Source organism: Budorcas taxicolor, chromosome X (assembly GCF_023091745.1).
Source record: "Budorcas taxicolor isolate Tak-1 chromosome X, Takin1.1, whole genome shotgun sequence".
Classification (NCBI taxonomy): Eukaryota; Metazoa; Chordata; class Mammalia; order Artiodactyla; family Bovidae; genus Budorcas; species Budorcas taxicolor.
The window spans coordinates 40,419,846-40,436,314 of NC_068935.1; the positions used below are offsets into that span (position 1 = coordinate 40,419,846).

The window sequence follows — 16,469 nt, forward strand, 5'->3', positions numbered from 1 at the left end:
TACTACCTACTATAAATAAAAAAGATCAATAGGAAATGGAAGAGTTAGAATTTTCTAAAGAGTGAACACCTATCTGCCATACTGATTCCGTGACTGTAATTTCATAAAATATTTATTGAGCACCTATAATACACTAGAGGTTAAGAAGTGACTTAGGCAAGGCCCTACCTTCAAGGAGCTCACAGTTTATGGGAGAAAACTCATGAATGGGTCCTGTACAATGACAGGACCATTGAGTTTGTGAATGGGGTAGCCTGGGCCATAGACAGTAATGCCTGTAAGCCCAGAAGTAGATCTACTTACTGACAAAGGATGTGGCTGGGATCAGCTGCACTTCTGATCCTCCATTCAAAATCTACGTTTAGGTAGAAAAAGGGTGCAGCTCAGCTTTGCAATGGATTCAGGATACAGCTGCTAAATCTAACTACAGTTCTTTTGGCACTGGTAACTGGGCTGTATTCTGCCTGGCAGCCAAAGACTGCCAAATCTTGATTTAAGACATTGACTTTCCAAAGAAAAATAGCTATAATGAAAATAGCTTATGTCTTACATAAACTCTTAGCAATATAACAAACACATTACCTTTAAATAGGACCCATAGTATTTTGTTATATATGAACTGCCACTCTGACTCAAAACAGTTATTTCTTACTGTGTGTCTTTTGTTTCCACGAGCTTTATGATTTTAATAGCACCTATTTGACTCTACCCAACGATGAATTCATTTTAAAACTTATCCCAAAGTACCCTCTTCAACATTTTAATTCTTTGTCTTCATGATCTTAAGTCACAACTTTCCTGAGCTTTGGTTTCATCAACAAATTGGGGACAATGATGTTCAAAGCACTAGATAGTTGTCAGGTTCAAATGAGATAAATATATGTGAAAGCAGGAGCTTATCTGAAAAACTGTCCCCACTTTTTTTTAATTGGAGGATAATTGTTTTACAATGTTGTGTTGGCTTCTGCCATTCAACATCGTGACTCAGCCATATGTATACATATCTCCCCTCCCTCCTGCTCCTCCCTCCAGCCCACGTCAGACCACCCCTCTAGGTTGTCACAGAGTGCCAGGCTGAGCTCCCCATGTTATACAGCAGCTTCCCACTAGCTATCTGTTTTACATATGATTGTATATCTCAGTGCTGCTCTCTCAATTTGTTCCATCCTCTCCTTTCCCCATCGTGTCCACAAGTACTTTCTGTCTCCAACTGTATTCCTGCCCTGCAAATAGGTTCATTGTATGTACCATTTTTCTAGATTTCTGGTACATATATACAATGGAATATTATTCAGCCATAAAAAGGAATGCATTTGAGTCAGTTCTAGTGAGGTGGATGAATCTAGAGCCTGTTATACAGAGTAAGTCAGAAAAACAAAATACTGTCTATTAACAGCATATATATGGAATCTAGAAAAACTGTCCCTGTTTTAAATCTGAATGAGAAATCTTATAGCCTTGGCTCTTGACTTCAAGCTGTTATGTCCTGAAGGATGAATCTTCTCCCTGGATAAGTATATGAAAAGGGCAGAAAAGTTGGTGACATAAAGGTGACCTGACTGTGACAGAGTACCCTACTGATATTGGTCATCAGGCATTTACCCTGTTCCATCCTCTCCTCTGTTGTTCACTTAGTTAAAAATGTTAACCTTGCTGGATGAGGGATGCTACTCCTTCAGCAGAAAAAAAGGGGGAGGGCCCTGAAGTCACGAGAGCCTTTCTTTTTAAAAAAACGGGCTTTTGGACTTGACAGCATCTAGTATGACATATATGGGGTATTTAGAGCCCAACTAAAGACTGATAATTGATGGTAAGAAACAATAAAATATCTTCTGTATGTTATGACACAGGTATATAAATCTGTCAATTATTACAATTTTTAAAAAGCCAGTTCATAATATATTTGGACATACATAACTGTCCAACTCGAAAAAAACATTGTGGCTTTAAAAAAAGTTGAGATTAAAACAACTATTCAGTTCAACAATTTAAAAATATTGAGTAAAGCAGTGAATTAAAAGTAATTGGCAAAAGCCTTTCACTGGATAAAACAAAGTGATAATTGTGTTGGATGTTCTTAACTCATTATTTCAGAATTTAATTATAATGCATAATACTGTCTGGAATCTCCTACACATGGACAATTCCCAGCCAACAGATTTGCAGCTGGGCCACTTTCTCCATATGGGATGTCATTATTTTTTACCCATTATTTTGAATTTCTAATTTATTTATAAGTTATTCAATTGATTAAATATTACATTTAAGGATATAGCTCAGTTTTTTCCCCACATATGCCAGAATGGTGACTAAGAACACAGTGATACACCAAATAATTCAAGAAACCAACCTCAGTAATACAGATGTCTATTTTATTAAAAAAGTTACAAACATGTGGACTGCAGGGTCATCTTACAAAATGACAAGAATGAAATCTATTGGAAAAATTTAACTTTTACAAATATTTATAGGTCATTGTTCAATGTTTGTACTTGTTATTCGAGATTTTTTAACTTTTATTGATAAAGTTACAGTACATTAGATCCATGATAATAGGTTACATGATTTTATTTGCAGAGCCCTACTGCAGTGATTTGAACAACTCCTAAACAGATGCCATAGTAAAGACGAGACATATATTGCATTTAATTTATTATCCTAATAAGCAACTTGACATGCAATCTATTGAGGAAGCTAAAATAACTTTTGGTCCCTTTTCTTAAAATGTGCTGGAGAAATCACCTTTAAATCACTTTCCCCTGACTCCTGTGATCCTAAGTGAATTCAAGTTAAATTTGCTGCTGAGGTCAGTGACAGAGCAAGAGAGTGAGAGAACAAGAACTATCCATAGGAAAGAAACACTGTATTAAAAAAAAAAATCCATCTGCAGAAAATTTAAATCATCATGAATTATTTGATTCCTTTAGAATTTCACAAAAGCTAATAAAAATGAACCACAATCACTTAACCTACTTTGAACTGAGCTTTTGGTTTTAAGTTTGGTATTAAAGTGCAAACTTAAATTAGGTATTCATTTCAAGCAGTTTATAAATAAGAAACTAAGTTTCAATTGCCTCCACCCTTACAATCTCACCATAAAATTCAAAATCTAAGATCAAGAGTCCACTTTGAGGGAATTCGATCAGGAATCAAATGCAACACGATTTTAAAAAAGGAAAACAAAGTTTAATTAATTTCTACACAATAATTAATGGTCATACTGACCAATAAATCACATGAATGTAGATATCACTTTATCTGAACATCACACACAATATAAATTTAAAATTGCCACACCCTTCCAAAAACCATCACTGCATATATTAGAGCTTTCCTTGACAAAGTTATTGAGCTATTATTATAGATCAAAAGTCTGGTTTTGGTTTTTCTGTTTTGTTTTATTTAGAAGCATGTTCAAATGACTAAAGCTGGGCTCCTAAAATCGAGAACTTTGGTGCAGTAGGTGAGCTGCAGTTACTAACTTCTGCAAATTAAAAGCACACAACTAAAACCAAGTAAAAACCCAAGAACAAAATACTGTCAAACTTACAAAATTTTTAAATCATTGCTAGAAAAAGCGCTCATTGTCATGATGTTAGGACTGAATCACAAGATTACTCTTTATAAGTTTACTTTCTGTTTCTATACCTGTGTTATTGTTAAATGTTCAAGTATTCAGACAAAATGTGCTGATTAGGTAAACAACATGGAAGGCAATGGCTATTAGAAGCACATTTGCAAAAAGAATAAACAAAAACAAAGGAAAAAAACGCCCAGAGACTTGGCGCTATCTTCCCTCCTGTTACACAGATTTTTGTCTCTACTACAAACATGCTTCTTGAGAAATAACTAAAAAGCAATTGTGATAGTGCAAGAAAACTTTAACAAATATTGCTTTAAACTATTATTCAGAAAGACAAATATTAAGAACTACAAAGTGTATATGATTTTATTTGAATTTAATTTTACATGTGCAGAAGTCTACTAGATGTCACTTACAAGCCTGACAGGCGAAGCTGAGCTATCTCTGTTTAGGTATACAATTAATTTACCATGGATACAATATCCCTTTTCAAAGGCATTGCTAAGTAGGTCATAACTAAATTTAGAACTTCACAGAAAGGAAAATGTTACTGCTGCAATTTGATGCTGTAAATGAGATTAACACATGTGAAAACCTAATGGAATCAAATGCTTAACTCTTTAGCTAAATGCACTACAGTCAATTTCAAATATCAACCATAAGTTTCAGAACATGTTAACACAAAAATACATCACAAACTGCACTTGAAGAAAAGGGATAGTCCATCCACACAGGTAAAATGTGATCTTTAGTTTCTTTTTACAACACTGCCACACGTAAACAAAGTCTGAAAGTATTAACCAATCACTTAAAGGAGAAAGATTTTACAAATAGAATGAAGCACTGGTGCGAGGTAATATACAGAAGTAACCATTTGTTTAAGGCTCAATTTTTTTCTCCATTATAACTTTCTTTTAAAAGGCATTGAGTAGGTAATACTGAGCTTGAGTATTTAATAAATACAGGCTGAGAAACTGATTAAAGAAATCAATTAAAATATTAAAAATTAATTCTTGCATATTAGCCATCATTAAGAACTTAGAAAGCTACAAAAGGACTGATTGATAAAGAACAGATTTTAAACATATGGTAAACGTGCTAAGCATTCCTGTTTAAGGTCAATGGATCTTGAAGGCCAAAGACCTTATGCACTTAATTAGATGTATGGCAACATGCTGTAATAGAGACAGGTTTACCAAGGCTCAGTTCTGCAACCCAGGTTGTAAAGTTCTCCAAAGCAGCATCTGTGCAAATTTCCTCTGAGTTTTATCTGCAATTAAGATAAAAATATCATAAAAATCCGGAAATATACAGTTTAAAATGAGAACACTGACAACAGATCTCTATACACATACAAGTGGTACCAAAATCGTAAAGTGGAACTTCACTGTGTTCCTCATAAATTTAAGTAAAAATAATCTTCTGCAGTTCAAGAGTCAGTAAATTATAGCAACACTATAATAATGCATTGGATGAAATACATACTTCATTGTATAAAGTATACAATATTTAAATTCTTATACGTTTAAAAGATCTTAATAGCATAAAAGTGGCAAATGTTACTTCTGCTTTGATCTTTTCATATTTTTAATGGGAAATAGTATTAAATGTTGATTATGAACTAACTTGATAATATGCAAAAGTTCAAAAAAATTTTGCATTAAAAGAAGTTGTTAATCAGGACATTGGTTATTTAAGCTTAGGAAAGTCCAGTTTCCTCATCATGAAAATAAGGGTAAAATTCTTTCCTGACAGGGTTGTGGTAATGAATAAGGCACTATGCGAAAGCACTTTATATGTCAAATGTCAGGTAATTTTTTCATTTCTCAACTATGTTTAAATTTCTAGAGGAACACGATTATGTCTTTGATATCCAAATTAAAGACCTTTATATTTTTATTTTTAGACCCATTTGAATTTTTATACCTATTTGAACACAACAGTATTTCATTCTATATGTAATTCATTGTGAGGATTTTTCAGTAATTCAAACTGGACTTTCCTCAATTAATATGAATTAATAAGTTGACTATAAATTTTAATCCACACTTTTCAAAATAAGCAATTACAAAGAGTTGGGGATTTTCGAATATGAATATGTCTCAAATAGGGAAGACTTGGATGATTTAATAATTCAGGTATTCTCTGAAATAAAATTGAGGAAATAGTAATTATTTCTAGCCAAAATAAACACTAAGAATACAAATCAGCTTATTAACCATAATCTACATTAAATAAAAGGCGATATATGTGATATTTCTCACTCTCTAAAAACCTGGTTAACATTTGGTCTATCCACATTCCATAGGATGAGAATACTCCAGTGAAATCAAGAGACACAAATAAATCCCAGGTCAGATTCAACAATATTAATATAAGGCATACTATTAAAGTATTAATACCTACTACTTTTCAAGAGAGTACTACATTTTAATGCTCTGCAGTAATAAATCCTGAGGCAAAAGCACGCATTAAGCAAAAAACGACAGTCCTTCTAAGATTAGAAGGACACAGAATGCAAATGTTACTGCTCCATACTGTGAACACAAAATTTCCAGTGTACCAAAACTCTCATTCATTTAAAAAACATTCCAGAAGCTTTGAAGGCAGCTGGTCAAAGTCATACTTTTTAACTCTCAGGATATCACATCTAGACACACTGCAGAAGTATAACTTGCTGCTTGTGAGATAGAACACAAGCGATCCTTGTCCTCACTCTCAACTTTCCAGCCAGACACGCAACAAATCTGAACTCTGGAGGCTTCTGCTCAAATTCTTGCTTAACTGGTTTCACTTTTCCACTTTTTTCTAATTAGATTTTGTTATGAAAGAGAGAGAGGAAAGAAAAAAAAAGAAATCCCAAACAGTCCAAACCTTTTGCTCAGGAAATTATGAAATAGGGTCTCCCAAGTGGGGTAAATCAGTACACGAGAATACCAAACATAGAACTGAAAGAACAAAGATCATTATTTATGTCAGCATGAAGAAAAAGGGAGACTCTTGATTCAAGACCAACACATCATTTCATGTGGCAGCAGAATGCCTGGGATATTAACAAAGACTCCTGAAAGGCTTAGCAGTTTATGAGTGTCTTTTTAGCTTAGCTGGATTTAGCATTTCTAAATACAGTGGTATTTACTACCATTCTTTTTAGCAAAAATAAATATGTAATCATAATCAATTTTAATTTTTTCCAGTTTTATACATATGATATTCTGGGGACTTAACCAAAGGAACTTTTTAAAAACTACATTTTGCTTCACATTTTTCACTTGGCATGTTCATATCCCATTTAAGTATTAGTTATATTAACAAAGCACTAGGCTAGAATTCTGTTGACAGTTAATATTTCTGTTAAATATCTTGTTTGTTTCTCCACTGTAACTTGAGTAACACTGATGAAGCTTATTAGGGGGTGAAGTGAGAGAACTAGGGTCAAACACAGAGAGCAGAAGCTGAACGTATAGCATAGAATCTGCAAATGGAAGGGGACCTGTGCTTCAAGGAGAACATGCACCCTAAAAGTTTACAGTAAACCCAGGGTAGAAAGAAAAAAACTATTTTTCTTACATCCTAGACCTAAAATCTCTAAGTTTAAATTAATATGATGAATTCAATTCTGAAATTTCAAATAATATGACCATGCCCACTGATAATAAGCAGCAGTGTGAGCCCAATGATCTGATCCCAGGTGCTAACTTTGAATTAAACAGGTAGGGGACTGTTTCCTTCAACCCTAAATTGCTTTTTCTGAATCCGATGTTCCTAAGACTGTGGCTAATCAAAGGAATTTGGGAGTATGTTTTTAGTAGGATAAATTTTTCCAACAGCTGACAGGATTTAAGTTTTTCTTGGTGATAGTATCTTCTGGATTTTAGAATTCCACCATGAGTAATCCCACGAGGAGAATCTTTCCTGAAGTATGGCTAGAATACTTCCTCAGTGGCAATTCTCCAACTTCATGATGCAATTTTTGTTAATTCTACTGACGGTTCATTCTAAGTTAGAGAGGTAAGAGAGTAAAAGTGAATGGCTCAAATGCATTTCATTCTTCAATAAAAGCCTAATCTTGGGGTTAAAAGGAAACAAAGCAGGAACAGATATACAGTCATTCTAGTCACCAGACACCTCCACTCCTAGAACAGGTCTAACTAGGCACCTATCCACTCTGAACAGTCCCCAACCATGAGCCCTGTAGGGGTCAGTGAAGGTCTGGGAGAAGTAGAGGGCAGAAAGGACGAGGCAACTCTCTTCTCTCCTTTACCCCAGGTCCATTGCAGGTCTATAGGGTACACACTACCCCAAGGCTGCCATGTCACAGGCTCCATTTTGGCTCATTATGTGAGCTGGATGACACACAAGCATTTAGATAAGCTTAGGTATTTTCTCTAAAGTGACATGCAAGATGTGGGGGGCGGGAGGAGGAAGTATCTATCTGAAACTGTAACTTCAGCAACAGAATTCCACCCTGGTGTTTCACTAGTATGATTAATACTTAACTTGGACATGAAAATGCCAGCATTTTAAGTATACAATGTAATTTTCATGATGTCCCCCTCACATCTGCTAAATCCCCAGCATGTCATATCTAATTAAAAGGTGGAAAAAAGATTTGAAACAATTCTGATTCCACACACTTATTTATTTTAAACAGCTGGAAATGCTGATTGATTTCACTGTGCTTAGAAATAGTAAGGCCAGCTAGACTAAAATGACATTCATAGATGGTTCAGCCTTTCAGGAGCCTTTGTTAACATCCCAGGCATTCTGCTGCCATGTGAAATGATGTGCTAGTCTTGAATCAAGAATCTCCCTTTTTCTTCTGGCTGACATATATAATGAACCGAGGCTGACATAAATAATGATCTTTGTTCTTTCAGTTTGATTCCTGGTGTTTGGTACTCTTATACACCACTTACTCTCGTTGGGAGAACCTGTTCATAATACAGAGAAAAATACAATAAAATCCTGCAGGAGACCTTCTAACTGTAGTGAAGAACACCTTTTCATATTCCTGTTTTTTTTAAGAAAAAAAAACAAACAGTAACTTCTGCCAATACTGGACTGAGATATAGGGATCCTTGAAAAAATAATCTTAAAAAAAAAAAAAAACCCTATATGCCAGTATTTACCAAAAGCTCACATTTTAGGAATAACTTTACTTCCCACTTTTCAGGGAATTAACAGAATATTTTTAAGATATTATTTTGCTTCTTTCTGGCATTCTTTCTGTTTCGAAACTGCCTCTACCCTTCCCCCATCTACTCAAATCCTACCCATTCTTCAAGGCCTAACTCAAATGCTACTGCTCCCCAGTTCCTCTAAATCAGTGCTTCTTAACCAGGGCAATTTTGCCCTCCAGGAGATACTTGGCGATGTCTGGAAATATTTCTGTTCATCACAACAGAGGGATGGAGGAAATACTCCTGGCATCTGATAGGTAGAGGCCAAGGATGCTGCTAAACATTCTGCAATGCACAGAATGCAATGCTTCCTACAACAAAGAGTCCTGAATGTTGAGAAACCTGCTCTAACTTTGGTCTCTCCTTTCCCTAAACCCCCACAGCACTGTGATTTACTTCTGTTTTAGTATTATGAGATTGTTAAGAAAACATTAATCATTCTCAACAACACTATATCACAACAGCCAAATGTCAACTCTTTACATCAATAGAAAGGAGCTATGATACAGTTAACAAAATCAAGATAAGGCTGCAACACTGTATCACAGTAATGAAGTCCTTCAAAGCACTTGATGGCAGGTTCCTCAGGTCAGTAAGGAAACCAGCCATGAAAGCAGCACGTAAGGAATCTGGCACTGCTTCCAAACTTACACTAAGATTACTGCCAATGGGAGGGTGAAAGGTGGGGAAACCATCCTGGGGGACATGCAGATAAACAGGTGTTGGGCAAGAGACTGGTGACTCCAATTGAAGGGTGATAAGAAATAAATGTGAGGTATTATCAGAAGTAATTCTTAGAGCATTAATAAACTTTCCCTTTCAATTAAAGAGAAAACTATTTACAACAATCACAGTCCTGACTTATCTGAGTCTTACTATCTCTAATGTGGACAAGGTTCTCTTCTAAACATTAAGGACAAACATTTCTCAAATCACCTTTACTTGTCAAAGTTTTATCTTCAATCTAGATCTGGGACTGATGGACCTCAGAGCTCTGTGACTCAAGCTACAGGACTCAGAATCCATCACCTACTTTTAAAAAATAAATAGTAAGCAAGAACAAACTTTATGGACCTCTGATTACAGATACCTAACCACATCAGTTCAATCATATTTGATAGCAAAAAACTCCACTGCATATAGTGTTTTGTTCTAAAAGATCTTGGTCAGGGGACACCCTGTAATATTTTTAGAAATTCAGCTGATTAGATATTTTATTTCAAGGCTCACACCTTTAATTGTGTATTCTGCTTATAAAAAACAAACAAAAACTACCCAGGCAACTTAACTCAATTTTATAAAAGAAGCAATTATCGACACTATTATTTTCTGATTTTAGTACTTTAGTTAACAAATATAAACATAGTTTGCTTGAGATATTAAAAAAGTCTATTTAGTAATTCCTGTAGGTAATCAAACAGATTAAAAGTAATTTAGACCACAAAAGCTGCAAAATGAAATAAACTCAGAAATAACTCAGAATAAGAAAGCTTTAAAAATAGCTTTATACATCATTCATTTGCCAACTTGACTAAGACAGTGGCCCTCCACATGTATGAAATCCATTTTATTGTTTCCTTCCAATAGCTGTCTGCAATAATTATGGGGGGAAAATTGGGAATGTTTTGCGGGAGCTGTTTAATTTTTTATAAAGATGATAAAACTAAATGCACACATGTTATCTGCCTGGTTAAAAATGTCAGAGAAGTAGAGCATAACGGTAAAGATGCACCACCACACACAACTTGCTCGGACTTGAAGCTTGAGATTTAAGAAGAGACACTGTGGAAACAAGAACACTGGACTCAATCACCTACATACTGCCTCAAAAAACTATACTGCAAGTATGATGTTAGCAACAAAACGTACACTGGGCTACAGTCTGCAGAGTGACACTATATGCTAACAGATGGAGCTAGGTATAAGACAACAAATGTGTTTTCATCACATTTTGGTATGCTCAAAAGTTGATGAGTGAAAGCATTTTGAATAAAGCACTGTTGTCATCCTTCATTTTCAAAGATGACACTAGCTGACAGGAAATCTTGTCTGAAAAAATAAATTAGGGACTGTTAGTCTTTTCTCCAGGGAGCACATATAAAGCCAGACCTTTGATTAGGAATCATTTATGCAATGTGAAATGGCTGTTGCCATTTGCAACACTGCCTCTTAGACTTGAGGTCAGTCTTGGCTCAAACAATCAATTCCATTCCTGATATTGTCTGGCTAATCTGGCATTTTCTGCAGCTTCTCAGTCACCCAGGATATTGGTTGTCTTACCTTATTATCTAGGTATTACTGCCCAGTGAGACTATCTGTCCAATTACAATCTAGATTAAAAGATTGTGATATGAATAAAGTTATCTTATTTTAAATGATCGGTAAGTTTTACAGAACCTTACTTTTCAAAAAATGCATTCATTTAAAAAACACTTTTATTAAGTTATTTAGCCCAATGAGAGGTTTGAAGATTTTGCTGTTGTTCTTATTAACTCCATTATTTATTAAGCTGAATATAAATGTTTCCTGGGCTTGGGATTGTCCATTCTAAACACATTGCAGATGATTTCACCAGTTTCTCATCTGGACCATATTATTCATAATGAGTCAAGGGACACTGTGGCACTATAGTTTGTTATTATCAGAGGTCACTGAAGTCCCTCCAGTGTAACATACATATGAACTTAATTAAATAATCATTCTGCTAAATCTAGCACTTGGGTGATTAGTAAATTGATGATTTCAATTAAAGCAGCTCTCCAGCTCGTGATAGAAAAGCACAGAAAACACAAAACTAATCATCTTCTCAAGTTATTACTGGATGTTCTCCCATGCACTTTGAATGCTAAATCACCCAAACAGGGAAAATTATCCTTTAACTCACCCCACCCCAAAGGAATGTTACAGATCAGAGAGAGAACAGCAAACTCACTTTAAAAAACGAATCCTGGTATTGGGAGTACAGACAATTTCTTACCTTCATTTTACTGACCTGTCTCTTTTTCAATTATCTATATTGAACGTTGATTATTTTGTGCTAACGGAAATTTTTTTTTTCCAAAAATAAAGAAATTTAAGGTAGCATGTGGATTAATATTAAGCTTTTTGTTATACTTGATCAAAAACATAAGGTTCCATCAACAACTAACCTGCTCGGTATGGCCATGATTGAGGTTATCTTTTTATTTTTTACTGGACAACACAAGTTGTACAACATTGATCTTGCTTCTCAGGTAGGGAAGAATAGTTCATTTGCCTGACGATCTCAGCAAAAAGTTCATCCACCATTGATTTACTTTTTGCCGATGTCTCCATGAAAGGACAGCCCCATTCTTGAGCCAGAGCTCTGCCTTCTGAAGACATAACCTCTCTTTCTGGTTCCAGATCCACTTTATTTCCTACTAGGATCAGTGGGACTTTTTCATATCTCTTCACTCTGACAATCTGATCTCTCATTGGCTTGATATCCTATGTAAACAATCACAAAGAGAAAGAAAAAAATTATGCTGTTTGCAAAACCATAGAAGAAATATTGCAATATCCCAAGAAATCATCCCTCAGTGAGTAGAGAAAGCTGAATCCACAGTAAAACCACACACCCAAATGGAGAAAATGTCATTTTCTCCGTTGAAGTAGGAATAGATAATTTCCACAGGCCCTACCTGCTGGATTTATCAAGAATATAAAATGTAGGTTGAACAATAACTTTAGGACTCATTTAGTCACTTCTTTCCCTCAGTCGACACGGATTTCAAAAGCAAATCCCCAAATATGATGAATCCAAAAGGGTGTTTGGCCACGTCCTTAAACCTGCCAGCTTGTCATCACTCCTGGTAACACCTGTTACCCCAGCACAGGATTGCAGCATCTATGCATTCCTAGCCATTTAGCAAGACCACTTGAGAGAAAGTGTTTTAGGTGGGAAGAAAAACACTGCCTTGTGCCTAGAAGACCAAACACACTTCAGTGTTTCGTTTTAAATGTAATGGTATGCCTTGATCCTTAAAATACCCTTCAGTATTAGAAGTTACTGTACACTAGTGAGCAGCTCCTGGGAGGGACAATGCCGGGGAGGGGGGCAGATTTGGGCTAGAAGAAGTCAAATTTTCCTTTGCCTATGTTTGGGTATATTATGTGAATTTCCTCTCTCGTATATATTACTTTTTCTAAGTAATTACAACTAATTACAAAAGATAAGAGCCTTAGCAATTCTCTAGGAGGGTCAATTTTCAAGGGACAGTATCGATTTAAGACAATGTAATAATTGTATAGTGTAATTTACTAATACCTTGCACTTGAATTTTTTTGTAACTAACTTGAAAAGTTTGACTTAAATATAACACATGTGCTTAATCCTAACAGTTACAGCACACAAAATTTACATGCAGGATGAAGGAAAAAGAAGGGACTGAAAATTTACAAAAACATACAGTTGACAGTTGCAACATTTTTGTTGGATCACGTATCAATTCAGTCTTCTTGGTTAAGCTTCTTTCCCGTTTCCTTATAGAAACAAGTTCAGCTGAGAATCCAAATTGATGGCATTTGGGCTTAAAAGAGTTTAAGTCTCTACTGAAATAATGGCAGTTTTTCACTCCCTATGTATGTGTATAAAAGAAGTAGCTATAATGGATATCTTATGAAAAACCCTTCAAAAGACTGCCAGCCTGAAGAGAGTAAGCTAACAGAATAACAAATGTCCCAAGGATCCTGTAGAAAGAAAACGCCTGTCAAATAGCACCTTTAGCACATTGGTACTTTCTGGAGAAAAATGCTTTTATAACAGTTGTGCTTTGGAATTTAAGTCTGCATAAAATGAACTTTAGTCTGGTCACAGCAACTTTGATTAATTTACCCATTACTTATCTTTAAAAGAAAAAAAAAACAAAACCCTGAAGTTGCTACATCAGGTCACTGGGAAAGTTCATTTTAAGATAAAATACTAAGAAAAGTGAAATTAGCACAATGGCTTGGCTAAAGCACTTAATGTCTCTTAAGTAAGCAACATTAAGTGCATACCTTTAAATGCAGAAAAAAAAATATCCATTTCCTAAGTCAATGAAGGTCAATATAATGGGTCAATACGAGGTTATTTATTTTCAAGGAATAAATAGCAACATTTATTGCATCTCTTAAAACAATGTTAAACCTCCAGTCTGTGTCCCAGTGAAGGACAGGACAGATCTTTCCAGAGACATTGGACCACCACCTAGCCGGGGGGTTAAAAATCCACACTTGTTCAGTGTTCCCAGAACCACATATTTTCTTTAGTCAATGTTATCAGAATCAATTTGGCTGAACTGAAAAAAAAAGAGAGAGTCATTCTAGATTTTTGTTTGTTATTAATTTTAGATACTAGTCTTTTCAGTTACTAACTTCCCTACACACGCTCCAAGTAAGTAGAGTACCTAGAAGGCAGGTCTTGAGTTCATCATCTTGTAGCCCTAAGATTTAGAAATCTGGTTGAGAGACTTGGGTGAGAACAAAAAGGGGGAGGGCGAAGCAGACGCAGAGGAATTTATCTGTGGAACAGATAATCGTCTCCAAATAATTTTCCTTACAAAGTGCTCTATTTGCCCGAGATTATCTTTTAAATGTTGTTTGCTTGAGTACCTTAACGAAGGCTTGTGGAGTTGAACAAGCAACTTCAGAAGGCTATAGTCCAGGCTAAACATACACAAGCTGACATTTCTTTTTTCACTTCTCTTTCACTTAAAAATAACTTTAAAACATTTGTTGACGGTTGCGACTTTAGTCCTCTCTACAGAAACAACTGGATACTTTTCCGTGCCAGGAGTAACCTCAGAAATGCGCCATGTCTAACTTTCAAAAGCAAAACAGTCTTTTACGCACGGTGCAAGCAAACCAGAAGTAAATGCTGGATTACCACACCCCCTTCTTACAAATTATAAGACTTGGTTTGGTTACCTGAAAAGACTGTTGATTAACCAGACTGTAAACCAGGATGAAACCTTGGCCGTTTTTGATGTAGAGATCTCTCATGGAAGCAAACTGCTCAGTTCCTGCGGTGTCCAGAATTTCCAGCACGGAGGGGGAAGAGTCCACTTCGATCTCTTTGCGGTAGAAATCTTCAATGGTGGGGTCATATTTCTCAATGAAAGTCCCAGTGACAAACTGCACAGTCAGGGCGGATTTGCCAACCCCTCCGCTCCCTAACACCACTACCTTGTATTCCCTCATTGAGTCTCACCTTCACCAACTCCTACCAAAGGGAGGGAAAAATAACACCCCGCTCGCTGCGGCGCTGCTCGGAGAGGCGGAAGGTGGGCGGAAATCTGCGAACCCGGGAGGAGAGTGCAGAGGAGCCGAGGGCCGGACGGGGGAAGAAGAGGAAGTTAAAGGAGGGGGAGGGGAAAGAGCGAAGTGTCGGGGTGGGTGGGGATGGGATGGTAATGCCCTTCCTATAGGAACTGAAGCCCAGGCAGGGGGCGTGGGGAAAGGGCGAGCCCTGAGCAGCCCGGAGGAGGGCGGGGGGAGGCGAGACGCGCCCCCCGAAGGGAAGTGGAGGGGGGGATGCCGCAGGACCGACGGGGACCCCCGCGGGAAGACAGGCGTCCAAGAAGCCCGCGGTCGGGGGCTGCCCCGCACCCCTCCTTCGCCCTTCACACAAAGGGGCCCAGGGACCCCGCTTCCTGCTCGCGCCGCCGAGCCGGCCCGGGCCTGTGGGCTCCGCTCCAGTCGCTGTCGCCCGGGCGGGTCTCTGGGCCGCGGCTGCCGCGGGTGTCGTCCGGCCTGTGAAGCGGGGGGAGAGGGCGCGTGTTACCAGCCTGACCCCCGCCCCAGCCGGGCAGCCCGGCCGGCCGCCTCCTGCGGCTCCCACCCGGACCCGGCCGCCACCGCCGCCGCTTACCCTGCCGTCCGCACCCGCCCGGCCGCCCGGGAAACTCTGTCACGCCAAGGCCATGGCGAGAGGCCGGTTCCTCGGACTCACCGCCTCCCCTGCGCTACCGCTCGCAGAGGGGAAAGGGGCGGGGGCCGTCCGGCGGCGGCGGCGGCGGCGGCCGCTGGGACTCCAAGCGAACCCACCTCTTTTTTTTCTCACCCCCCCACCCCACCCCCCCAGCACACACCCGGAAGGGTTTCCCTGACACACTGGTTGAGGTGCCCCAGTTCCCCGAGACTGGACAGGATCACTTCCGGTGGGGAAAGTCCCACCTCTCCGGGGCGAGCCGGGTGGCGCTGGGGCCGCGCCCTGCTGGGCGAGACGGCGGGGACGGTTTCGGGTCGGGGCTACGGCCTTGGCAAAGGGCCTCTCTCGGGACCTCCGGAGTCTCCTTTTTCCGCTCGGCCGCCCGCAGCTGCTGTTTCTGCTGCTGCTGATGTGGATAGTCCCACCCCGACCTCGCGAAAGCCCCTCCGCGTCTCAGCGGGCCCCCAGCCCGGCCTGAAGACTCGATCGGCCTGGGGCGGATCTGATGACCCGGAGCACAAGCCAAACATCCCCGGACTAGAAGCGGCAGAGAAAATAAAACAGCCAAGAAAGTGGATTCTCTTTGCTGGTCTTCCTTCCACTTGGTATTTTTCGAAGGAACGCGTGCAAACTAGCCTTCGACTTCACTAATGGTTCTGATTTCCTCTGTGGTGTGTTGTCTTTAGCCGTGCTGACAAATAATTGAACACACACACACACACAGGGTACTTTTATCACCTGGCCAATCTGCCTTGTCTCCACCAGCAAATGC

At 38.4% G+C, this 16,469-nt stretch overlaps 1 protein-coding gene across 1 annotated transcript; it reads right to left on the bottom strand.

The window, feature by feature from the left end:
• Window positions 1–3,301: 3,301 nt before the first annotated feature.
• RAP2C (RAP2C, member of RAS oncogene family) lies at window positions 3,302–15,355 on the bottom strand. Its single transcript, XM_052663323.1, has 3 exons — window positions 14,695–15,355; window positions 11,916–12,234; window positions 3,302–4,853 (listed from the first exon to the last, which is right to left on the bottom strand). The coding sequence occupies exons 1-2, from the start codon at window positions 14,965–14,967 to the stop codon at window positions 11,956–11,958; spliced, it is 552 nt and encodes a 183-aa protein (XP_052519283.1). The 5' UTR covers window positions 14,968–15,355; the 3' UTR covers window positions 3,302–4,853; window positions 11,916–11,955.
• Window positions 15,356–16,469: the final 1,114 nt, after the last annotated feature.

Coding starts and splice junctions, on each gene's coding strand:
- RAP2C (XM_052663323.1), bottom strand. CDS start 14,967: ATGAGGGAATACAAGGTAGTGGTGTTAGGGAGCGGAGGGGTTGGCAAA. Junction 12,235..14,694: donor TTAATCAACAGTCTTTTCAG/GTAACCAAACCA, acceptor TTGTTTACATAG/GATATCAAGCCAATGAGAGA.